Source organism: Natator depressus, chromosome 9, assembly GCF_965152275.1.
Source record: "Natator depressus isolate rNatDep1 chromosome 9, rNatDep2.hap1, whole genome shotgun sequence".
NCBI classification, from domain to species: Eukaryota; Metazoa; Chordata; order Testudines; family Cheloniidae; genus Natator; species Natator depressus.
The window spans coordinates 47,826,242-47,852,165 of NC_134242.1; the positions used below are offsets into that span (position 1 = coordinate 47,826,242).

At 40.5% G+C, this 25,924-nt stretch overlaps 1 protein-coding gene across 6 annotated transcripts in view; it reads left to right on the forward strand.

Annotated features, from left to right (window-relative positions):
• Positions 1-25,924, forward strand: part of STAG1 (STAG1 cohesin complex component) — a 363,241-nt gene that overhangs the window by 231,105 nt on the left and 106,212 nt on the right. For all 6 annotated transcript variants that reach the window (XM_074964074.1, XM_074964070.1, XM_074964075.1 and 3 more), the window contains 4 exons: positions 11,005-11,097; positions 11,206-11,295; positions 11,481-11,684; positions 18,128-18,198. In XM_074964074.1, the coding sequence (XP_074820175.1) occupies positions 11,005-11,097; positions 11,206-11,295; positions 11,481-11,684; positions 18,128-18,198 (458 nt within the window). The remainder of the gene's footprint in view (positions 1-11,004; positions 11,098-11,205; positions 11,296-11,480; positions 11,685-18,127; positions 18,199-25,924) is intronic.

Genomic DNA, 25,924 nt, shown 5'->3' on the forward strand with positions numbered 1-25,924 from the left:
CTAAAAGATTCTGGGTGGTCCTCAAGTAATAAAAGATTGTCTTCAGCTGCTAGGACACATGTCAGCTTGTGTCTTTGTAGTGTGCAGCATGCCAGACTACACCTCCGAGATCTACAGGGTATTACAAACCAAACAAATGCAGTTTAGGCAGATTAATATCTGTACCTCAATGGGTTCCTCACTCACTCAACTGGTGGAAGGACCAAACCAAAACCTGCACAGGTGTTCCATTCTTGTAGATTTCCCCTACCATACTGATAATATCAGATGCTTCATTTTTGGATTGCGGGTTACATCTGGGACCTCACAAGATTTGAGGAAAAATGGACACTACAAGAGCAGCTTCTGTACATTGATCTTTTGGAATTGAGAGCCGTCAAAAATGCTTGTTTACACTTTCTACTGCTAATCAAATCAAATTCTGTAAAGATAATGACCGACAACATGGCATGCATGTATTATGTCAACCGTTAGGAAGGTGCACATTCCCCATCTCTCTCTGCTGAAGTGATAAAATTCTGAAGTTGGTGCATAGCCAACCACATATTCATTTCAGCTTCTTGCCTCCCAAAGTATTGAGAACTCTATGGCAGATGACCTCAGCAGACATGTCTTTCAAAATTACAAATGGGAACTGAACTACTGAGTCCTTCACAAGATATTCTCAGCCGGGAGGTTACTCTGTTTGCCATGGCAGCCAACGCAAAACATATCAGTCTGACAGTCCGTATCCCAACGTCCACCCCTTTTTCAAGACTATGATAAATTTTGTACAAACTATGCGTTGTAAGTTATCTGAAAACTCATGATTTGCTGATCATTATTGCCCTGGTCAAATGTGTGTGGCAACATTGTATGTAAAGTTATAAGATTATATTGTATGCAGTTAAGACATATTCCAAATCTGGGAAAGTAGCCACAAACCAGTTCCTCGGAGACAAAAGGCAAACTGATACCTCAAGTCGTGTCAACAAAATCAAATGGTCTATCATCTGTTTAAACAGCCATTCTTTGGCAAGAAAAAGGATGTGAGCAAGAAATTTACAAAGAAACAGCTGAAGGTTCCTGACCCCACAGATTTTCTGTCTCCTAAACCCCAGCTGGAGATGGTTCTCAAAGGAGAGGAAAAAGTATAAAGAATGAAGAACAGATGCCCAAATCATTTTTTCCTTCAACTCTATTCACGGCATCGATAACACGTGAAGGACAAAGGAAGCATCATTGGATTGGGGAGGGATCCTGGCAGAAAGGAATTCGGCCAGTAAGACTGCAAGAACACGTGGTGAGAGAGTTTTGCTTTGAATTCACTTAGCTTGTTAAGTTGGGTGTTAGTTGTGTTTCACCTTTTATTTCTTTGTAACCAATTCTAACTTTTATGCCTCATTACTTGTAATCACTTAAAATTTATCCTTCTCTAGCTAATAAACTTGTTTTATTGTTTTGTCTAAACCAGTGTGCGTGGACTGAAATGTTTGAGAAAATCCATAAAATGCCGGACTTTATATGAGCTTGGATTGCCCAGGAGTGGGCTGTGGAGTACCAGACAGACATTTCTGGGGAAAGTTTGGGACTGAGTGTTGCCTTGCAGTGTAATTCAAGAGTGACTGGCCATAGCACTCGTACAGTGTATCTGAGAATAATTTACGTGCTGGAGGCTGTGGGCAGATCAGGAGAGGTTGCTCTCACAGCAAAGCAGTGTAAAAGGTACCCCAGGTTGGAGAATTGAGAGGATACAGCTGTTAAACAGCCCAGATTGTACCCTGGGGAATGTCACAATCAGGTAGTGCTCCATGTGATACAAAACATGCTCTTCATCTCATGGATGAAAGGACTTCTCTATGTGTATCCACTGACACTGTTACTGTTAAAGGTTCTCAACAAGATGAAACAAGATCGAGCCAGAGTCATATTGATTGCACCAATGTGGCCCAGACAGGTCTGGATCCCTATTTGATCAGACTCATTTCTCGCCCTTCCTGGAGGCTTACAATCAGTCCTCACCCACTGACCCAAGATGCTGGTTGCACACTTCACTCCCACCTGCAGATTCTGAGGCGCCAAGCATGGTTCCTTGATGGTTCTTGGCAATAGAGATATCCTGTTTGTCAGAGGTGCAACATGTTTTATTAAATAGTAGAAAAGAATCTACAAGAAATACTTACATCCCAGAAATGGAAACGATATTATCTTTGGTGTAACAGTTGTCAGACTTTGGCTACTCACTCTCCTTTTCCCAGGGTATTGGATTACCTATTGGAACTGAAAAATCGGGGTTTTCTGTGAATTCCATTAAGGTTCACTTAGCCTTCATGACAGATCCCTTATTTATGGTATTCACCAGAGAGAAAGAGTCATTATGTGCACATCCAAGATTTTATCTAAGGGGTCTTCAGAATTTCATATTAAACCATTCATCTCCCAGGGTTTTTTTCCCCAAACCACCAGACTACTCAAGAAGCCATATTCCATAGCCTAGATGTCAGAAGGGCACTGGCATTCTACCTTGATAGGACCAAACCATTTAGAAGATCTTCAAGACTATTTGTGTCCATTGTGGACAGAAACAACGGTTCAGTACTTTAGAAACAGAGGTTATCAAAATGGATCTCCAGTTTTATTAAGATCTGTTATAACAGAATTCATGTTCACACCCCTTCCATAGTGATAACACATTCCAGAAGAGCACAGTCTACATCCAAAGCCTTACTTACGGATGTACCTCTGTTCATCTTTTTTTAATCATTAAGCTTTGGTACCCGTGGCAAAATCAGATGCTGCTGTACGCAATGCAGTTCTCTTCTGTATTGGACTCTGTTCTGAACTTCCACCTCCTTAATGGGATGTGATACAGCATGGCCAGAAGGCAGCAGGAGAGTGATATAGGAGAGATATGTAAGTCCCAGAACAAGGAGAAGCCTTATTCCCTGTAGAGGGAAGAAAGGTTTCTATAGATTAATTAAAAGCACCTGAAGCCAATTAGAGCATCTGAAGCTAGTCACCTGATAAAACCCCCCTGCTTCAATCAGCCAGGGGAAAGAGTTGGAGCAGAGAACAGTTTGAAGGAGTTGGAGCAGAGAACAGTTTGGAGAAGTGCCGTGGCTGGCTAGAAGACCAAGACCGTAGGTAAAGAGACACCCGGCTTGTGCAGAGAGAGAGGGCAGGAAGCACCACAAGCTGAAGAGCTGGAGAGGGAAGTAGCCCAGGGGAAGGAAGCACTAGTTCAAGTGGTTTTCCACTATCCCTAGGGCCCCTGGGCTGGGACCCAGAGTAGAGGGCAGGCCCGGGTCCCTCCCTCTGCACTACCCTTCTCTGGGTTACTAGTGGGACAGTAGATTCCCTAGTTCAGGGGCAGGAAACTGCGCCCTGAACCCGCCCCCCCAAGAAGAGGAAGCGCGGGACCCATCATAATCGTACCGGCAATTTGCCACAGGGAGTACTGCATGGGAGTCACCTGAATAGGAGCACTCACAGAGACATTGCTCGAAGAAGAAGGAGAGATTACTCACTTTGTGTAGTAACTGCGGTTCTTCAAGATGTTTGTTCCTGCATGTGCTCCACTACCCACCCTACTTTCTCTCTGCTTTGGAGTCTCCCTTGTGGGTCTTTGTGGTGGAGAAGGAACTGAGGGTGGTTAGTCTGCTCAGCCCCATATAGCCTCAGCTTGAGGCACAAGGATATGTGGGGCACATGCATGGGCCAAATGGACACCGCTACCAAAAGATTCTGACTAAAGGGACAGTGCACAGGCCCACCTGAAGTGGAGCACCCACAGGGGGAGACACCTCGAAGAACTCAAATTACTGCACAAGATGAGTAACCTCTTCTGAAAGGAGAGTGGAATCATAGGTGTCTTGGCATGCCATTGGTCTGTTTACTTACAATCCAGATTTGATTTACAACATTTGGTTTCTTTTGCCTAAACACCTTGAAGTTATCCATATTTTTATCAAAGTATCACAACCATGGAATGCTATGTAGTACTTCAGTAATAGCCCGCCTAAAATCTGTAAGTATAACCACTTTCCCATCTCTCTTTGGTCAAGGGGAAGGGTCTTATGCTTTCCTATAGCAAATTACATACAACAATATGTAGAAAGAACATTAAAGTTGCAAAGTCGAGCACTCAAAGGTTAGGAAATGCCAGTGTTAAAGTTACCTGTATAACCTCAATTCAGCCCCTTGACATATGCATTATGCAACAGTCTTGCACAATGTCATTTACTGATCCTGTGGCAGGGCCAAGGCTAGAACCCATCTCTGCGGATTTCCAGCCCAGTCTCAAACGTAAGAGAACATCTTTCCTCTTCTTGTAACCCTCTGCCTCATTTTACAGTCCATCCTGTGCACTGAATAAGGCAGGGGTCCTGTGGAGCAAAAAGTATGTGATCATGTGATTTAACGCTATCATAATTCAGATGTACAAGAGAGCCAAATTAAGGTTGCTATGCTGCCTGAATGTGGGGGAGGAGCAGAGTGTCTCAGGCTCCCAGCCAGTGGAGGCAGACAGTAAATGAGCTGCACATGTGTACTCTGGTACGCTCCCTCACCGAGGTTGCGATGAGGTGTGTAAACTCTGCTCCAGGCAGGAAGGAGTTAAGTTGTTGCTCTGGGCTGGAGTGGCCCCATCCCTTCCATACCTGTAAGTCCTATCAAGAGTGGAGGAGGAGCAAAAGAGGAGGGGAAGCTCAGCTTCACAGAGGGTAACTCTGGGAGCAGAGCACTGAGCTTTCCAGCTCACAGGGAGAGGCCTGGCAGCAAGTAGAGCCTGTTCCCTTGCCTAAAAGAAAACCCCAAGTCCCCTAAGCTGAAGGGGACTGAATCATATTCCTTATGCTGGTCACCCAGCAGACTATGAACTTGATTGCGCACCATCCAAGGCCCCTCTGAAGGAAGAGAAGCTAGAGGCCCAACTGGGACTGACTGTAAATTCCTTTTCCTTCATTTATTTTCCTGCTCCTAAGTTTTTTTTGTTTGTTGGGTTCCCAGAAGGGGTGAGCATCCAGAGAGATTCAGCTGGAGGGTTGAGACTCTGTCCCCTTCAGAATGCTTCCACTTGAGTGACTGGACCTGGAGTCAGGATAGAACCCCATTAACACCTCAAGGGGACACTGTTGAAACACCAGAACCCTGACAGAGGTCCATAAATTAGCCTGACAGAGCAGGAGGAGGAAAATTGTGGGCAAAGACTGCCTTGTAAGACCCAAGGTCTGAGTCCTTTCCCAAGTGATGTAAGCAGAGAGAGCCCAGTGAGCAGCTTTTGCCAATACAGAATTAGAATACTGGACTTGCGATGCAGTTACCAGGTTTATGCATGGGCATCTGTTCAGAATTTTAACGTCTTAATTGGAGAATTGTCCCTGTGAGTGCCTGTGGGCATGGTGAACCCCATAGAATGTTCCACACATAGAACTGGAAGGAACCTCCTGCATCATCCATTCCAGTCCCCTAATGTCATTGGCAATACAATCATATAATCTTATCATAAACTTATCAAGATCTATCTTAAAACTAGTTAGGTTGTTTTCCCCACTACTCCTGTTGGAAGGCTGTGTCCAGTTCTGGGGCCCACAATTCAAGAAGAATTTTGATAAATAGGAGAGGGTATGTATGAGAATAATAATTAAATTTTTAAACTAAACTTTATCAAACTTTGTCGTGTGCACTAGATATGATTACTCCATAGCACAGGTATGAACTTTTGAAAACAAGAATGGAAAACCAGCTGTTGTGACTCTTAACACTGTGAATCTGGTTCTCTGTGCATTTTTGAAAAAACAATTAAAACATTTTCAAACGGTATCTGGTATTTCAGATAACTAAGCCAATGGAAAATAAGTTCTAGATTCAATGCTTAACTTGCTCATATTTTTCCAGCTTCTCTATGCTGCTTCACCTCAGTGCAAAGTGGCCAGAGTCTGTCAGTGAATGTGGCCATAAAAGTTACCTTAAAAAACTGAGATTGATAACTTCATATCTCTCACTCATTGTCCATCTCACATGGTTACATTCTGTTTGGGTTTCTTTTTCAACATTCAGATATGAAATTTAAATAATTATAATAATAAAGAGAAATTCTCAGACTTAAGTATGTTAAGCTGAAGTTAAGGATGAGAGAATAGATCAGTAATATGAGGGTAAAACACATTACATGCATGCTGTAATTATCTCAAAAACGAGCATTTCAAAACCAGGAATTTCAGAGTAAAGGTCAAATTTAAAATAAAGCCAAACATATGACACCATTTGAGGGCTGAGATAAGGTTGTTTCTATGCCATGACTGTGCATTTCCATGCCATGAAGTGTTTGTATGAAGGAACGCTTACCTCATTTGTTACCTAAGTGCAGTTTTGCCTCAGCTTCCCTCCACTGCTAGACTAGTTTGGCCCTTCAGCCAAACAAAAAATCCTCCTCTTCCAGGGTAAAGTATCCTTCTCCACATGGTCAGAGGCTCAGTAGTTTCTGCTCTCCCTGGGCTAACCAGACCTTTCCCTTCAGTCCAGGGCCTTCACTGTGACTCACTGGGGTCTCGAGACTGCCATTCACCAAGTTGTGGGGGCTGGCTACCATAGTCCACAATTACCAATACATAGAATCATAGGACTGGAAGGGACCTTGAGAAGTCTTCTAGTCCAGTCCCCTGCACTTAAGGAAAGACTAAGTATTATCTCGACCAACCCCGACAGGTGTTTGTCTAACCTGTTCTTAAAAATCTCCAATGATGGAGAGCCTCCCTAGGGAATTTATTCCACTGCTTAACCACCCTGACAGGAAGTTTTTCTTAATGTCCAACCTAAACCGTCCTAGCTGCAATTTAAGCTTCCTGTCCTATCTTCTAAGGTTAGAGAGAACAGATTTTTCTCTTTCCTCCTTGTAGCAACCTTTTATGTACTTGAAAACTGTTATCATGTCTCCTTCCCTTCCCCCAGTCTTCTCTTCTCCAGAGTAAACAAACCCACTTTTTCAATCTTCCATCATAGGTCATGTTTTCTAGACCACTGATCATTTTTGTTGCTCTTCTCTGGACTTTCTCCAATATTTCCAAATCATTCCTGAAATGTGGCACCCAGAACTGGACAATATACTCCAGTTGAAGTCTAAAGAGCTTGGAGTAGAGTGGAAGAAGTTCTTCTTGTGTCTTGCTTAAAACATTCCTGCTAATACATTCCAGAATTTTATTCCCCCCCCCTTTTTTTTTTGCAACAGTGTTATGCTGTTGAATCATATTTAGCGTGTGATCCACTGTGTCCCCCAGATCCCTTTCCACAGTACTCCTTCCTAGGCAGTCATTTCCCATTTTGTATGTGTGCAACTGATTCTTCCTTCCTAAGTGGAGTACTTTGCATTTGTCCTTATTGAATTTCATCCTATTTACTTCAGACCATTTCTCCAGTTTGTCCAGGTCATTTTGAATTTTAATCCTATCCTCCAAAGCACTTGCAACCCCTTCCAGCTTGGTATCATCCACAAACTTTGTAATTGTACTCTCTATGCCATTATCTAAATCATTGATGAAGATATTGAAGAGAACTGGACCCATTTGATATGCCCTTCCAGCTTGACTGTGAACCACTGATGATTACTCTCTGGGAATGGTTTTCCAACCGCTTTTGCACTCACCTTATAGTAGCTCCACCTAGGTTGTATTTCCCATGCAAGACAGTATCAAAAGTCTTACTAAAGTTAAGATATACAACAGCTACTGCTTCCCGCCTATCAGGAAAGTTTGTTATCCTGTTAAAAAAAGCTATTAGTTTGGTTTAACATGATTTGTTCTTGACACATCCGTGCTGACTGTTACTTATCACCTTTTTTATCTTCTAGGTGTCTGCAAATTGATTGCTTGATCATTTGTTCCGTTATCTTTCCAGGTACCGAAGTTAAGCTGAATTGTCTGTAATTCCCCTGATTGTCCTTATTCCCCTCTTTATAGATTGGCGCTATATTTGGCCTTTTCCAGTCCTCTAAAATCTCACCCATCTTCCATGACTTTTCAAAGATAATTGCTAATGCTCAGATACCTTCTCAGTCAGCTTCTTGAGTATTCTAGGATGTATTTCATCAGGCCCTGGTGACTTGAAGACGTCTATCTTGTCTAAGTAATTTTTAACTTGTTCTTTCCCTATTTTAGCCTCTGATTCTACCTCATTTTCACTGTCATTTATTAAGTTAGATGTCTAATTGCTACTAAAGTTTTTGGTGAAAACGGAAACAAAGTCATTTAGCACTTCTGCCATTTCCACATTTTCTGTTATTGTTTTTCCCCCCTTACTGAGTAACGGGGCTACCCTGTCCTTGGTCGTCTTCTTGCTTCTAATGTATTTGTAGAATATTTTCTTCTTACCCTTTATGTCTCTAGCTAGTTTAATCTCATTTTTGTGCCTTGGCCTTTCTAATTTTGTCCCTGCTTACTTGTGTTGTTTGTTTATATTAATCCTTTGTAATTTGACAGAGTTTCCACTTTTTGTATGACTCTTTTTTTTGAGTTTCAGATAATTGAAGATCTCCTAGTTAAGCCAGGGCGGTCTCTTTCCTACATAGTGGTATAATTTGCTCTTGTGCCCTCAATAATGTCTCTTTGAAAAACTGCCAACTCTCTTAAACTGTTTTTACGCTTAGAATTGCTTCCCCTGGGATCTTACCCACCAACTCCCTGAGTTTGCTAAAGTCTGCTTCCTTAAAATCCATTACTTTTATTAGGCTTTTTTCCCTCTTACCATTCCTTAGAATCATGAACTCTGTCAACAATTTCATGATCACTTTCTCCCAGCTTGCCTTCCACTTTGAAATTCTCAACCAGTTCCTCCCATTTCTCAAAATCAAATCTAGAACAGCCTCTCCTGTAGTGCCTTTCTCCATCTTCTGAAAGAAAACATTCTCTCCAATACATTCCAAGAACTTCTTGTATAATCTGTGCCCTGCTATGTTATTTTCCCAAAAGATGTCTGGGTAGTTGAAGTCCCCCATCACCACCTAATCCTGTGCTTTGGATGATTTTGTTAATTGTTTATAAATAGCCTCATCCACCTCTTCTTCCTGGTTAGGCGGTCTGTAGCAGACCCCTACCATGACATCACCCTTGTTTTTTACCCCTTTTATCCTTACCCAGATATTTTCAACAAGTCTGTCTCCTATTTCCATCTCAACCTCAGTCCAATTGTATACATTTTTGATATATAAGGCAACACATCTTCCCTTTTTTCCCTGGGCATACTAATTTTCAGCTGCATTTTTCTCAAAGAGACCATCAAATCAATGCCTACCTCTCTCCAAAGGAACTTCCACTCATGGTAAAAGGCTCACTGGTGTCTTCAGGCCCCCCCCCCCGGATGCCACTGATCAACAAATCAGGATACACAGATATAATCAACTTCCTTGCACGTTTCTAGAAGAAGAAAAAAATAGGCCAGGAGTCTGGATGTGTTTCTCTCCCTTCCTAGAAGTACTGGGAAAAGAACTCCCTGCACCAGTTGCAAAAGTTATGTTGTCACAACTCAGGGCACTGGAAGTTGTGTGGTGACTTCTCCTGTCTGATTATTCCAGTCTACAAGAATAATGACTAGAGTCTAAAATGGGGATATTGATTGGCTTGTTGAAGGTCGGCCACATTCCCGTTGACCTTGGCTATCTTATTGTAAGTCTGTCTTAGACCCAGAATGTACCAGTGTCATACTGATCACCTGGACTGGGACTATGAAATTTTAAGGCCCAGGACCAGCAGCAACTCAGGAGTGCCTATAATGGCACACCATGTAAGGGAACATACTAATATGTTTTAGGGTGTTTGCAGTAGAAGCTGATAAGGGGTTCAATTTGGGTCATTATCCATTCTAGCCCTACCACTGGGACAGACCCTTCCTAGCAGTATGCCTGTTGAATCCCGCCTGACTTCTTACACCAAAGCCAGGCATCTTACTGACTACTGTCAGGAGAGACTCTGGTCTGATCTAGATGCAAGTCTTAAGACCTCCATGACCCTAGGATCTTGGAAGGTGGCCTGTCTGTGGGTCTGGGTGGAGCTGTTGAGCAGAGTCTCTGCACCCCACTTACTATGACTCACAGTGTGATGCTGGGGCCAATAGAACTAATGCGATTTTTGGAGGCATAAACACGAATCTCGAGTGGAGAGGTTATTTTACCTCTGATTTGGCACTGATGCAACCACTGCTGAAATACTGTGTCTGGTTATGGTGCTCACAATTCAAAGAATGATTTTCATAAATTCAAGAGGGTTCGGAGAAGAGCCATGAGAATGATTAGAAGTCACGACTTCTAGGGATAGACTCAAGGAGATCAAGCTATTTATCTTAACAAAGAAAAGTTTAAGGGGTGACTTAATGACAGATTATAATACTTACATGGGGAACAAATAGTTAATATGGGCTTTTCAGTCTTACAGAAAAGGTCTAACACAATCCAATGACTGGCAGATGAAGCTAGACAAATTCAGACTGGAAATAAAGCTGTACATTTTTACAGTGAGCATAATTAACCATTGGAACAACTTAGCAGGGGTCATGGTGGATTCTCTATCGTTAACAATTTTTAAATCAAGTTTGGATGTTTTTCTAAAAGATAAGTTCTAGGAATTATTTTAGGGGAAGTTCTATGGCCTGTGTTATACAAAAGGTCATATTGGATGATCACAATGGTTCCTCTAACAGCCAAATGTTGGTCCCATTATAGGCAATAGCAAAATTTTCATTAACTTCAGTATTGCCAAAATGGCCTCAAAAATGGGGGATATATGGAGACAATATCACAATGAAGGAAATGAGGTTTTCCCTTAAGGTAACTGGAGTTCTTACTGCTTTCCCATTCACATGCTCTGCATCCCTGATGATCTCTTTTTTTCTTCCTTCCTTCCTTTCTTTAAAAAATGGCTACACTGGTTTTCATTTTGAATTAGCTTACACTTTTGGGATCTTGACCCTTCGATTTATTATTGGATTAATGACATTAAGACATTTAATTATTTTATAGCACATTTTTCCTTATTTTTACAGGTGTTAACTGCAAAAGAAAGGAAAACTCAGATAGATGACAGAAACAAATTGACTGAACATTTCATTATTGCGCTTCCTATGTTACTTTCAAAGGTACAGTTTCCCACAAAATATATTCTTTACTGATAATGTATATAATTTTTTCATTCTGTAGTGTAGACATTAATTGCTCTTCATTTTCTTTGTTTCAATAATCTCTAGTATTCTGCTGATGCAGAGAAAGTAGCAAACCTTCTGCAAATCCCCCAGTATTTTGACCTGGAAATCTACAGTACAGGCAGAATGGAGAAGGTATGATACACTATGCAGGCACTCTGATGGCTTTCAACTGACTGATTAGTCATGTTCATATTAAATGGCTACATTTGGAATAGGATGTAATAATCTTTTACTGCTTAACATTGTCTTCTTGAGTTTCATTGTTTATGTAATATTCTATGTAATGTGAAAACTGACTTTTTTTGTCTGATCCACAGCATCTGGATGCCTTGTTAAAGCAGATTAAGTTTGTTGTGGAGAAGCATGTAGAATCAGATGTTCTAGAAGCCTGCAGTAAAACCTATAGCATCCTGTGTAGTGAAGAATATACCATTCAAAATAGAGTTGACATAGCCCACAGCCAGCTGATTGATGAATTTGTGGACCGATTCAACCATTCGGTAGAGGATCTGTTGCAGGAGGTTTGTTCTTTAAAAATTAACCTTGTTTTATCATCTAGATTTGCATCTTTGATCCTTTCTCCATTCTGTAATATCCATTGTCAGTTTTCTGCATCACCATCAACTACCTGATGAGTTGTCATATGCATTCACAATAACACATTGCTCAGTTGTAAATCATGATCTATAAAGCAAAAGAGGTGACCCTCCCCCCATAGAAGAGTAAATGAAAAACTTCAATTCCAAAGTGGTATAATTACATTTCAGTTAAGATTTTTTCTAATTAGGTGTCAACCCTTAATGCTAATCCCCTAACCTTAACTCTAACCCTTTCTGTCTTTCTTTCTTTCTATAGCAGTAGCATCCAAAGACAACACATACAGAATAGGTTAGGCATTGTGCTAGATGCTGAAAAATAATTGACTCAATGAAAGACAGGTAATAGTCCATCAGCCTTGTTTACTCCTTGCTGAGGCATCAGCTTGCCCATTGTCTCGGAGGAACTGGTTTGGCTACTCCCCAGGCTTCTACTTTTAGTCTTGATCTCAGCGTATGTCTATAACTGCACATATAATACTGCTGTGTGCATTTTGCCATGATGATATTAAGTAAATTATGAGTTTTTAAATGACATCTCACAAGGCATACTTTGTTCAAAGATTATTACGATAGTGTGTAGGGCGTCAACACCAGGGTACATTCTGTTACAGGAGGTAGGATATTGTGTTGTTTTACATATTGGAGGCATCTGGGACTTATAGAAGGATGGAGTTTGGAAGAGAGTTTGGTGTGTGATGTGTGGGTGTTACAGTATGTTAAATTCTCTCTGGAACCCTTAGCTGGACATTTTCTTAATTAAAGGGTTTGTGTAGGCTGAGTGTTAACCTTATGCAACCTTAAATATTCTTTAAAAATGTTTAATAATTTCCTTGCTTTTTAAGGTGAATATAGTGGATAAGTGGAAAATAAGATCCCTTTTCTCCCCATAATAAAGTTAGGTGAACTTGCACATACCATAGTAATTTTGAATAAGCCATACAAGTCTAAAAGGTCAAATAAATTTTTATATTTTATAATTCTGTACTAAAGAGAAGAAACATTTTAAAGTTGTTTTCCTGAGAGAGGTGGAAAAAACATATTAAAGGAAGAGATCTGCCTTTGAAAGAGTAAATGTATAGCTTGGACTTCAGAACATGTACAGAAAAACTCTAAAAAGCCTATCAGTCCCCTGTCATCATATATTATTATAATTGCCAAAATATTAATCTGCCTTTTTATTTTAGTTTGAGGTTGGCTTTTTGAAAAACGAATACAACTTTTTAATCATTTTTCAAAATAACATATAATATGAAAATAACTAAAAGAGATATCACTTAGTAGCCACCGTTGAAAACATTGGCTTGATTGACTTGCTAAAGTTCCCGTAGGAATTTTGAGGCAGAGTTAAGGATAGAACTTGGTTTCTCCAGACATAGCCCAGTGCTTTAATCACAAGACCATCACATAGAGAAAATAGTATCCAATAACTTATTTAAAGACTATCATTTATTTGTGTGTCAGTGTTTTGGAGAGGTTAATATGCAAGAATAGCCCCATTTTTGCAAACAACATAGCTAAACACAGATTTGGCCTACTGTTTTTGAAAAGTAATGAAGTTAAGTACTCAACACTTAGTTCTAACATGGTAGAGACACGAATTCTAGTTCTGGCTGTGTCAGAAGTATGGCAAAATTGTCAAAAGTGCCTAAGAGACTTATGAGCATAAGTTCCATTTTCAAAAGTAACATGCACTCTTGCCTCCTTAGCCCTTATTCAATAATAAGGGCTGGAAGCACACCAGAATATTAACACCAGTCCATGCAAGCACTGAGACTTGAACTCTTGGCCTTTGTGGCTTCTAGGCCAAAGCATACTTTGATGGAGAGCTCTCTCTCTCTTAGAACCTTCCTAGGTAGTGAGGCTATGTCAATATTGCTGAAATTCAGGAGCCTCATTCTGATGTTTCTTTCTAGTTAAGTAAAAATTGTCTATTTTTGAAGAGATGGGCCAAAAGATTTCAGAAAAGAGGCTTGTAGTTCAGAGAAGGTCTTGTAGTTCTGTGAACTTTGAAGTAACTGGATGCTGTAGTTTTTGAACAAAAGAGGTACAGAATTTCCACACGTCATACAAAATTTCTGTAAAATGAAATTTTGACTGTTTATTTTTCTAGGAACGTTTGCTAGATACCATAACACCCCCAAAATACCCAGAACCCTTTAGGAGTACTTTCCAAGTTTTGTTTTTTTACATCAGGCCGTTGTTTCAGTTCTAGAGAGGTTTTAATGTCCTGCCAAAGGTAGAATCCAGCTCCATTCCTTACAGTGGAGCCATTATTAGTCCTTCTAGAAGATTCCCTTAGGTTTGGTGGTTTTTTAAACTTTTTATTAAGGCAAAGTTATAATAGAAAATTAACATACTATTTCATGTATTATTTATTCAGGATCAGGTTAATATTTAATGAACCTGGCTAAACAGTCTGGTTTGCTGGCTGAAGAGCCCTCCTCTTTTGAGTACGCTTGATAGGGTGACCAAAAATTTCTACATATCTGTCCTATTTTTGGCACTTCTCTTGTGTACATACTTGGTGAGAGAGTTTTTCCATTACAAGGACAATCCATATTTTACTATACCTTAGTGCCATTGTAGGAGGGGGAATCACATTTTTTTCCAATAATGTTCAATACAAAGTCAAGTTGCTAACAATAAAAAATGAAATAATTTGCCTTTCTGTTTAAAATGTACATTTTTTACTGTAGCTTTTAAGTAAGCAGGTCAGAGGATCTCTAGGAAGCCAGCATTTAGTCATAAGATGAATCTTTTTAATAATTTCCATCCTAAACTATCTAATTCCTGGACAGAATCACCAAATGTGCAAGTACATTCCACTTTCCCTGCAATTCCTTCAACTGAGTGCTTTCCTAGTAACAAAAATTTGATGGATCTTAACTGGAGTCAAATGTCATCTGTACAGTATTTTTTGAAACAATTTCTTTAAGAAGTACACAAATTGAGGACATATATCAATTTGTGTTTAACTACTTATGCTAAACAATCTGTTCCATCTTGTATTAGCTGTGACACGGAGTAAGCTTCCCAGACCTGAAGAGTAGTTAAGTGTAAGCCCGAAACTTGTTTCTCTCACCAACAGAAGTTGGTCCAATAAAAGATATTACCTCACCCACCTTGTCTCTCAGATTTATCATAGTTTATTTTGAAACCTTGTTACCTGCCCAGATTCCCAAGTCTCTTGTTCTATAATTTTTAATGAGGATTCTGACTCCTGCAAATATAATAAGACATCATCGGCAAAAAAAGCTATTTTGTGATCTAATCCAGCAGATGTTTTGATATCCTTTACAAAGAGCCTATTTCTCACATTTATTTCATATGGTGCCATTGCCAAAGCAAACTACAGAGAGGATAGTGGGCAATGCCTAGACAAATTAAAATGAGGGGATTGATGACCATTAACCAAAGCAGACATTAGAAGATGAACATATAGGGCTGATATACCCCTATAAAACTGGCTTCCAAAACCAAGATACTCCCACTCCAGTGAGTCAAAGCCTTTGTCAGCATCCAAAGAAAGCAGCACATAGGAAGAATTGCTAGAATTAAAATTATAGATCATATTCAGAGTTCTTCTGATGTTGTCAGATAGATGTGCTGCCAGCAAGGAACCCAGATTGGTCAGGGTGAACATATTTGAGCAAGATAACACTGTCTTTTTGCTAGCACCTTATCATAGACTTTAGCAGGCACATTAATTAAAGAAATACGTCTACATGATGCATAACTGGTAAGAATTTTTCCCTCTTTAGGAATAACCATGCCTCTTTCCATGAATCTGAAAATTCATTCCCTGCACTATAGCATTAAACAATTCAGTTAAAATACGGATCAGCACTTGCCTTAGAGCTCTATAATATTCCCCAGCAATCCAATCAGGATCTGGAGCTTTCTTGGATTTTAAATTCTTAATTATATCTGCAACTTCCCCTGCAGCAATTTGCCTATCAGGAGCTGCCACATCATCCTCTGAGATCTGAGAAGTGTGTAACTATCTCAGTGATTTATTTATAAGTTCAGGATTTGGATGTTAAGTGTACAAAGTGTGGAAAAACTTAACACTTGTTTCAGAGATCTAGTTGATACCAGTTACTAAATCTCCCTTTTTTTTCTTTGAGTTACTGCACATGTCGATCCTACTATGGTGTTTATGTGCCCCAGCACAGGAGTTTGGAACAGTTTCATTAACAGTGACTAGTGGGGTTGCACATGCACCCTGCATGCCCTCATGACCCTCTCCCCCAAGGGCAAACCCAGTCTCTTTGCATCTCATAACCTGGATAATAGCTGGATGTCTACAATAGACATGGAGTGTTCTTCAGAGGTGCAGAGCATTCTTCTTCAGAGTAGGAAATTATCCACTAGGACTATCTACACTGCCAAATGGAAACATTTTTCTTTATTGGCAAAGTCTACAGGTTATACTCCATGTCGATATTCTATTCCAATAATATTAGATTATCTCTTATTTTTAAAGCACTCAGAACTATATGTTTTGTCAGTCAAAGTCCATTTGGCAACAATATCTGCATTTCATCCTCCAGTAGTGGGAGATACAATTTTCTCTCATCTGTCAGTGAATAGATTTATGAAAGGGTTTGTCCACATTTTTCCTCCTGTGAGAAAAATTGCTCCAACATGGGACTTCTGTTTAGTGCTGTCTTCACATATGAACCCTTTGCACCTTTATGAGATTGTCCAATTTATCCACTATCATTGATATATACTTCAGATGTGAAAAGGTTGCTGTTATGGCTCTATACATAAAACATCAAGACTTTTCATTGCTGATGGTAGTAAATGAAAAGGGATGGCTGTTTCATCACAGACACTTACAAAATGTGTATCGGATTGTATTAAAACTTCTTATGATATTAATGAGTCCTCCACCAAATATCTAAACTCACTCCACCAGAGTGCAAGCTGCATCAATAGCATCTTAAGTTGGGTTCCAGGATTGGAAGTATGTAGAGCAACTCCCTGGCCTTCACTTCATATGTTTGTGAAACATTATTAGTTAGTAACCACTTCAGGATACGATGCTAGTTTTGGAAGAACTATTTTAAAATCTCTTTTCACATAACTACTAGCTTCCCACTCCTTAAAGATGACTACTAGCTAATTACCATACGTATGATCCACAGTAACTCAAAAAAGAAAGAATGGTTACTTATCTGATAGTAACTATGGTTCTTTGGGATCTTCTGCACGTGGATCCCATGACTTGCCCTCTGTCCCCACAGCTCAGAGTCTTATAAATGAGGATTTTGGGCAGTAAAGGAACTGACTGGTGGTTGGGGTTGCTGTGCCTTTTATGCCCTTGGGGGAAGTGGGGCTTAAGGGCATTCAGTGTGCATGCATGACCTCTATTGGACACTGACTGAACAGAAGTCAGCTGTATATACAGATAATAGATTTCCAAAGGGGTCCACACCACCATTCGAAATTTCCAAAGAGGTCTGCATCTCCATTTGAAATTTTTTAGGGGTCCACAAATGAAAAAAAGCTTGAGAACCACTGGTTTAATGCACTAAGATGTGTAAGGCACTCTGTTAGTATGGTGATGGGGGCAGGATAAGGACCTGAACTAAATTAGAAAGTCTGCCATTAGTCTGTGTAAACTTCTGTTGCATCAGTGGAATCTCTGCTATGAACTGAGGATTGCATTGACGCTGTTCTTCTAGTCCCAGCTCTCAGACTATAATTAAAACACAATAAATCCTTTTTACAGAATGAGTTTGAAACTCTGCCTCAGGTTTTTTCCTCGGGAAATGACTACAGTAAAAGCTGTTTTATCTGGCATGTTGGAGGAATTGGGGGGGTGCCAGTAAGTGAAAAATGCCGGTTAAGTGAGAGGGAGGGCGTTTGGGTGTAGAAAGGGGTGCAGGGCTGGGGGTTGGGGCACCCCAACTCCCTCCCAGAGCCCACATTCCGCACCCCCTCCTGCACCCCAAACCCCTGCAGGCCCTGCACCAACCAGACTATAAACCGGACTTTCAATGAAGATCAGAAATGCTGGTTTATAGAGCATTCCGTTTGGTGAAGTGCCGGATAAAACAGCTTTTACTGTTCTACTGTAGGAGGTTGTTTGTGTGAGTATTAATACTGTGATGTTGCTTAATGCAGTCAGACAAGTCTTGCTGATTTCTTAGTACTATCCAATGGTTATTTAAAATGTCCATTATTATTATTTTACATTGAAATCAAGAGTCTAGGCACAAAATAGTGATTGTGGCATCATGAACCAGTTCAAATGTCAACATAAGATACTGTGTAACTATTAATTGTCCTCACCATGCAAAGAGAGAAGCTTATTTGTATTGCTGAATCCATGATGAATATGCTTTCATTTCCAGGGAGAAGAAGCAGATGATGATGATATATACAATGTGCTTTCCACTTTGAAGAGATTAACTTCTTTTCATAAGTATGTGATTTTACTTGGATCAGCTTTGTCTAGTGATGATGTATAATGTTAGCCAATAAAAGATGATACTCAAAGTTAGGAAAGATGAGGAAAACGATGTGCTAAAATAGGAAAAACAATCTGAGTACCAGGAGACATACAGCAACAAGGAGGGCTTTGATTCAGCAAAGCACTTATACACATGCTTAAGTCCAATTGAAATCAATGCCTTATAACTATTTTGGTTGGGCGTGTGATGTTTTTATTGAAATAGTTATGCTGTAAAACCCTCTAGGTGACTTTTACTGGTAGAGTTTATTCTCCAGTCTTCACAGCACTAGCCCTCCCTCTGTCCACGTCAGCTGGGGGCAGAACAGAGCTTTACTCTGAGCCAAGGCTTAAGACCAAACCTTCGGAAGAACTCTCCAGAATTTTCTGCCTCCAAAAGGTGCACAGCAGACTGAAGGACTCTCTTTGTGTTAGAGCTTTCATAGGATTTTTAAAAGACTTTTAACTAAAATGTCAGTTTCTTCATTGGTTTGGAGGTTTTTCTCCTCAAAACTGCAGAACTAAAAAAAAAAAAGTGGCTTTCTGAAGAGGATCTGAATGACAGCACTTTGCCTCCCTTTCCCCCAGTGACAGTAGGGCACAGGAAAAAACCTGATTCCCAGCTAGCTTGTGAGAGAAATCCATGCTGAGACAGTTGAGCAAGGCTCTATGAAAGTTCTCTTCAGTGAAACCAGGCCAGAATCAGTGTCAGGGAATTGAGCATTCTTTAAAGCCCTCCTACCTGTCCCGTTAGCCCTAATCCCTCAGCCTGCAGAGGAGGTAGGTAACGAATCCAGCCAGCATGTAGGCAAGGTCTGTGCTGAGATGACGACAAAGCATCCCCTTTTCCATAAGCTGCTTTACCTGCAAGGTTTTAGCAGCCATGAAAGGTGCCAGTGCCTGAGACCTCACTGATACCAGTGAATCACTTGTCTCCAGTGGCACTGGCTCAGTCCTCATTCTGTGCAGTTAGTTCAGCGTGGATCCAGCAGCAGGGAGCATGGTCTGGTGTGATTCACATCCCCTTCCTTGTGTGGTGGACCTACATCCTCTCCCCAGCCTCCAGGGATCACATAGGAGGTCATAAAGTATCTACTATTTTCTGTAGGGCAACATGCAGGATACATGCCTGCAGACTGTCTTTTCAGTCTCCTCAGTAATGCCCTCTCCCTCACAGGGCCCTTCCCCCTTTCTCTCAGGGGTTTGACACAGGGACTAGTGAAGGATATTGCTCATAATCAGCTCCAAATGGGATAGCACAAACTCTTAAAATCTCTCAGGAGAGTGTATCCCCTCTAGATTCTCTAGTCTAAAGAAAAGGAGAGTTCTCTGAAACAGGGGTTTTGAGCAAGATACCTCAGACTTTCAATTAAGCTTTCTAGAGTTCAGCACAAATTGGAGGAGGAGGGAGTCTGACTTCACAGATATGTTTTTAGAAAATGAAATACTGGAGGGGGAAAAAGGGTAAAGTTGGGGAAAAGCTGTGTAATTCTTCCTCACCTGGTTCATGCAAGACTAATTAAGGTGGAGTAAGAATTCCCAATCAAGACTTACTTATACCCACATTCTAAAGGGTGTTCTGTATTCTGGCTAAGGTTAAGCCTGCTGTAGAATACTTTGTAAAATGCATAGTCATACCAGCTGAGAGAGTATTCCTGCCAGACAGGAGAATAAGATTAACACTCAGATCAAACTTGGATGCAGTAGCAGCAGCCCTGAGAGTATTGGCTGCAGTCTCTTATTGGGGAGGTCTGTGCTCAACTTGGAGGCCATTGTGAGCATCCACAAAAAAAAAAAAAAAAAAAAAAAAGATCTATTTTAAACAAGATTTCCCTAGCAGGGTTTTCAGGACTGATGCTTCACCTGACTCTGATTTGCTGTGTATTCAAATCCCACAAAAATACATCCTGGGGGCAACTATAGCTCCACTTGAAGAAACTAGACTTGCAGGCTAACATCTGGTGTCCTTCCAGATATTTTGTTGGTAGACTCGTAGGATTGAATCTCAAAGCAGTCAGTAAGGAAAAAAAAGCCTCCTCCTTCTTCCAGTGAGAGAGAGAATCTTAAAACTTCCTTATCTCAGCAAGTATTTCCTCTGTAGCCACTGCTCTTCCAGGTTCTACTATAGAGATTACACATTAGGAGGAAGCCATTGCTACATTTCCTGAGGCTTGGAAGATCTAGGCTGGACTCTCTCGAAAATTGTCCAACTCCAAAAACTTCTCTCTGATTTTGAGTGTACCATGTCTTCGGCGATCCCCCGCACCTCCTTGGGGTGTTTCAGTTAAGGCTGTCATCTGGGAGTGAACCACATCCGAAAATGGGGGCTTGAGGTAATCAGAAGATGAAGACTGAGTTCTGTGGAGAGAAAGACTTTGGAAAGGACACAAGATTCTTTGTGGTTCAAAAAGAAACAATAGCATGCAGCCCACTTCAGATCTCAGGTCCCTCAACAAATCCATAAGGAAATCAGTATTCCAGGTAGAAATATTGAAATCCATCATTAAAGAATTTTCTTCCCAAGTCTTCAGAATATGAAAATAAATCCCTAGAAATCTACTGAAGATATGATCAGGGAGAATTACACACAGATATAAAATCATAGGACTGGAAGGGACCTCAAGAGGTCATCTAGTCCAGTCCCCTGCACTCATGGCAGGACTAAGCATTATCTAGCCCATTCTTGACAGGTGTTTGTCTAACCTGCTCTTAAAAATCTCCAATGATGAAGATTCTACAACCTCCCTAGGCAATTTATTCCAGTGCTTAATTACCCTGACAGGAAGTTTTTCCTAATGTCCAACATAAACCTCCCTTGCTGCAACTTAAGCCCATTGCTTCTTGTCCTATCCTCAGAGGTTAAGAAAAACAATTTTTCTCCCTCCTCCTTGTAAAAAACCTTTTACGTATTTGAAAACTGTTATCATGTCCCCTCTCAGTCTTCTCTTTTCCAGACTAAACAAACTGAATTTTTTCAATCTTCCCCCATAGGTCATGTTTTCTAGGCCTTTAATAATTTTTGTCGCTCTTCTCTGGACACTCTTCAGTTTGTTCACATCTTTCCTGAAATGTGGTGTCCAGAACCGGACACAATACTCCAGTTGAGGCCTAATCAGCACGGAGTAGAGTGTTAGTTTCTGCCCCAACAAGAGGCTTTTTCAATACAAAGTATTCCCTTTTTGGACTTGTAAGTTCTACTCAAATGCTATATCATCCCTCCCTTCAAGTGAAAGGGATGTCAGAATGACATTCTCATATTACACAGAGTCCAGTAGCCATTGCTAAAAGCCTTCAGAAACATGGCTTTGAGCAAACAAGTGTAAGGGCCAGTTACAACCTTCACAAAACTCCAGCATCTAAGTTATCATCCAGCACAATCTTTATTTCAGAAGGGAGATGGCAGAAGATAGTGTCTGATTTGCCAAACATTAGCATATCTCTCCTAAGATTAGAGTTTCTGCCTGAGCTTCTGGGGTTGTTGGTTTCATATGTGGATAACCCAGCCCAATTCTTACTTCTCTTCAAGCCAGCAAATCAGTATATAAAGATCTTGATCCAAATCCAGAACTAGTATCCCTTGGTGAATTCATTCTTAATATTATTTAACAACTACCTGATGTCAGGCCCAAAGAAGCTGGCCAGCAAAACAGATACCAACAGACTCCACGTAGGGGATACTCATGGCCCCCACAAGGAGACATGGAATATAACCTGTCTCATGCTAAGGCCCATCAAACTCACATCTCCATTTCCAGCAGATGACTCTTCAAAATCATGGTCTGTATGTAACTGCTAAAAAGGGAGAAAACATTCAGCACTGCTTAGGGAAGTAGCTTTGTTCATGTCTTGAATAGAAGCTGTCGCTCTGTTCTTCAGGGTTCTACAGCAAGAAGTGTAGTCAGTCAGCTGGCTCAGCAAGACACACTTAGAAACAAAGGATTGCAGTCTAGATCAGCTAGCCTTTGAGTGTATCACAGGACAGTTGAAAGCCTATTGATTAACCTATTTGCATCCAAGTCCAGCTAGAAAAGCAAAAGAGGTAAAACATTAGGAAGAGACATTCAAAAGCAGAGGCAGTGATCCCCTTATCTCAGAAGTGAGCTAAAGGGCTTTCTTTATGCCTTTCCTCCTCTACCCCCCAAGCCCCTGAGAATAAATATGGTAAAGATGATGGTGAAGGAACAGACCACAGTGATTAAAATCACCTTGTTAACTCTTGAGTCTTAGTTCTCCGACAGATATAACTGTAACCTCCTCTCAAACTTGCAACATGCACACACCCACACACACCAGGGATCTGTCATGAACCAATATTCTGTGCTGCCTAACCCATCAGCTGGGAAGCTGAGAGGAAGCAAGTACAGCTACTCATTGTAAGAAAGTGATTAACATCTTCCCAGCATCTTAGAGGAAATTCAAAATTATGTATATGTATCATCTGATGTTGAGATATCAGTCTAATATGGGATACACATCAAGGCAAAGTCAGCTGAAGCAAAGGACATTCTGGTGTTTTTACAACATAGCCTGACCATGGGGCTCAAGGCCAACACTTTTTGGAAAGACAAGTCAGTGACTGCAGGAATGTAGCACTGTAAGAAACCTATAAGAATCCTTTATCATCACATAACAGATATCTGAGGACCACCAACTTTATCAGTTTTCTGGCATAGGAACAGAAGAATGGCCATAGTGGGTCAGAACAGTGGTCCATCTAGCCCAGTTTCCTGTCTTCTGATGCTTCAAAAAGAATGAACAGAACAGGACAATTGTAAAGTGATCCATCCCCTGTCATCCAGTCCCAGCATCTGGCAGTCAGAGGCTTAGGGACACCCAGAACATGGAGTTGCATCTCTGACCATCTTGGCGAATAGCTATTGATGGCCCTATCCTCCGTGAAGTTATCTAATTCTTTTTTTATCCCAGTTATATTTTTGGCCTTCACAACATCCCCTGGCAACAAGTTCCAAAGGTTGACTGTGCACTGTGAAGAATGACTTCCTTTTGTTCGTTTTAAACCTGCTGCCTATTAATTTTATTGGGTGACCCCTGTTTTTGTGTTATGTGAGGGATAAATAATACTTTCGTATTCACTTCCTCCATACCATTTGTGATCTTATATACCTCTATCATACCACCCTGTAGTCATCTCTTTTCCAGACTGAAGAGTCCCAGTTTTCTTAATGTCTCCTCATATCGAAGCTGTTCCATACTCCTAATCATTTTTGTTGCCTTTTGTTGTACCTTTTCCATTTTTAATATATCTTTTTTTTAGATACTGCCCGCAGTATTCAAGGTGTGGACATACCATGGATGTATATAGTGACATTATGATATTTACTGGCTTATTATCTGTCCCTTTCCTAATGGTTCCTAACATTCTGTTAGCTTCTTTGACTGCCGCTGCACATTGAGCGGATGTTTCCTGAGTATTATCCACAATGACTCTAAGATCTTTTCCTTGAGTGGTAACAGCTAATTTAAACCCCATCATTTTGTGCGTAGAGTTGGGATTATATTTTCCAATATGCATTACTTTGCATTTATCAACATTTAATTTGGTCTGCCATTTTATTGCCCCATCACCCAGTTTTATGCGATCCCTTTGTAACTTTTCAGTCTGCTTTGGACTCAACTATCTTGAGTAATTTTGTATCACTGCAAACTTTGCTACCTCAGTATTTATCCTTTTTTCCAAATAATTTATGTATATGTTGAACAGCACTGGTCCCAGTAGAGATTCCTGGGAGACCCCGCTGTTTACCTTTCTCCATTCTGAGAACTGACCATTTATTCCTACCTTTGGTTTCTTATCTTTTAACCAGTTACTGATCCATGAGAGGACCCTCCCTCTTATCCCATGACTACTTAATTTGCTTAAGAACCTTTAGTGAGGGACCTTTTCAAAGGCTTTCTGAAAGTCCAAGTACAGTACATTCACTGAATCACCCTTGTCCACATGTTTGTTGACCCTCAAAGAATTCTAATAGATTGGTGAGGCATGATTTCCCTTTACAAAAGCCATATTGACTCTTCCACAACAAATCGTATTCATCTGTGTGTCTGATAATTCTGTTCTTTACTATAGTTTCAGCCTTTTCGCCTCGTGCTGAAATTAGGCTTACCAGCCTGTAATTTGCTAGGTTTGCCTCTGGAGCCCTTTTTTTAAAATTGAGGTCACATTTGCTATTCTCCAGTCATCTGGTATAGACACTGATTTAAGTGATAGATTACATACCACAGTTAGTAGTTCTGCAATTTCATATTTGAGTTCTTTCAGAACTCTTGCATAAATACCATCTGGTTCTGGTAACTTGTTATTGTTTAATTTATCATTTTTTCCCCAGAACTTCCTCTGTTGACACCTGAATTTGGGACAGTTCCTCAGATTTGTCACCTAAAAAGAATGGCTCAGATGTTGGAATCTCCCACACATCCTCTGCAGTGAAGACCAATGCAAAGAATTCATTTAGCTTCTCCACAATGGCCTTGTCTTACTTGAGTGCTCCCTTAGCACCTCAATCGTCCAGTGGCCCCACTGACTTGTTTGGCAGGCTTTCTGCTTCTGATGCACTTAAAAAAAAAAAAATACTGTTTCTTTTGAGTTTTTTGCTAGTTGCTCTTCAAATTCTTTTTTGGCCTAACTAATTATACCTTTTCATTTGATTTGTTAGAATTTGTGCGACTTTCTATTTTCCTCAATAGATTTTGACTTCCAGTTTTAAAGGATGCCTTTTTGCCTCTAACTGCCTCTTTTACTCCGTTGTTTACCCATGATGACATTTTTCTGACCTCCTTACTGTTGTTTTTTTATTTGGGGTATACCTTTCCCTATGTCATTGGTCCCAATATGCAAATTCATAGATTCATAGATATTAAGGTCAGAAGGGACCATTATGATCATCTAGTCTGACCTCCTGCACAATGCAGGCCACAGAATCTCATCCATCCACTCCTGCAATAAACCTCTCACCTATGTCTGAGCTATTGAAGTCCTCAAATCATGGTTTAAAGACTTCAAGGTGCAGAGAATCCTCCAGCAGGTGACCCATGCTACAGAGGAAGGCGAAAAACCCCCAGGGCCTCTTCCAATCTGCCCTGGAAAAAAATTCCTTCCCAACCCCAAATATGGCGATCAGCTGAACCCTGAGCATGTGGGCAAGGTTCACCAGCCAGATACCCAGGAAAGAATTCTCTGTAGTAACTCAGATCCCACCCCATCTAACATCCCATCACAGGCCATTGGGCCTATTTACCATGAATAGTTAAAGATCAATTAATTGCCAAAATCATGTTATCCCATCATACCATCTCCTCCATAAACTTATCGAGTTTAATCTTGAAGCCAGATAGGTCTTTTGCACCCACTGCTTCCCTTGGAAGGCTATTCCAGAACTTCACTCCTGTGATGGTTAGAAACCTTCATCTAATTTCAAGTCTAAACTTCCCAGTGGCCAGTTTATATCCATTTGTTCTTGTGTCCACATTGGTACTGAGCTTAAATAATTCCTCTCCCTCTCCGGTATTTATCCCTCTGATATACTTACAGAGAGCAATCATATCTCCCCTCAACCTTCTTTTGGTTAGGCTAAACAAGCCAAGCTCCTTGAGTCTCCTTTCATAAGACAGGTTTTCCATTCCTCGGATCATCCTAGTAGCCCTTCTCTGTACCTGTTTCAGTTTGAATTAATCCTTCTTA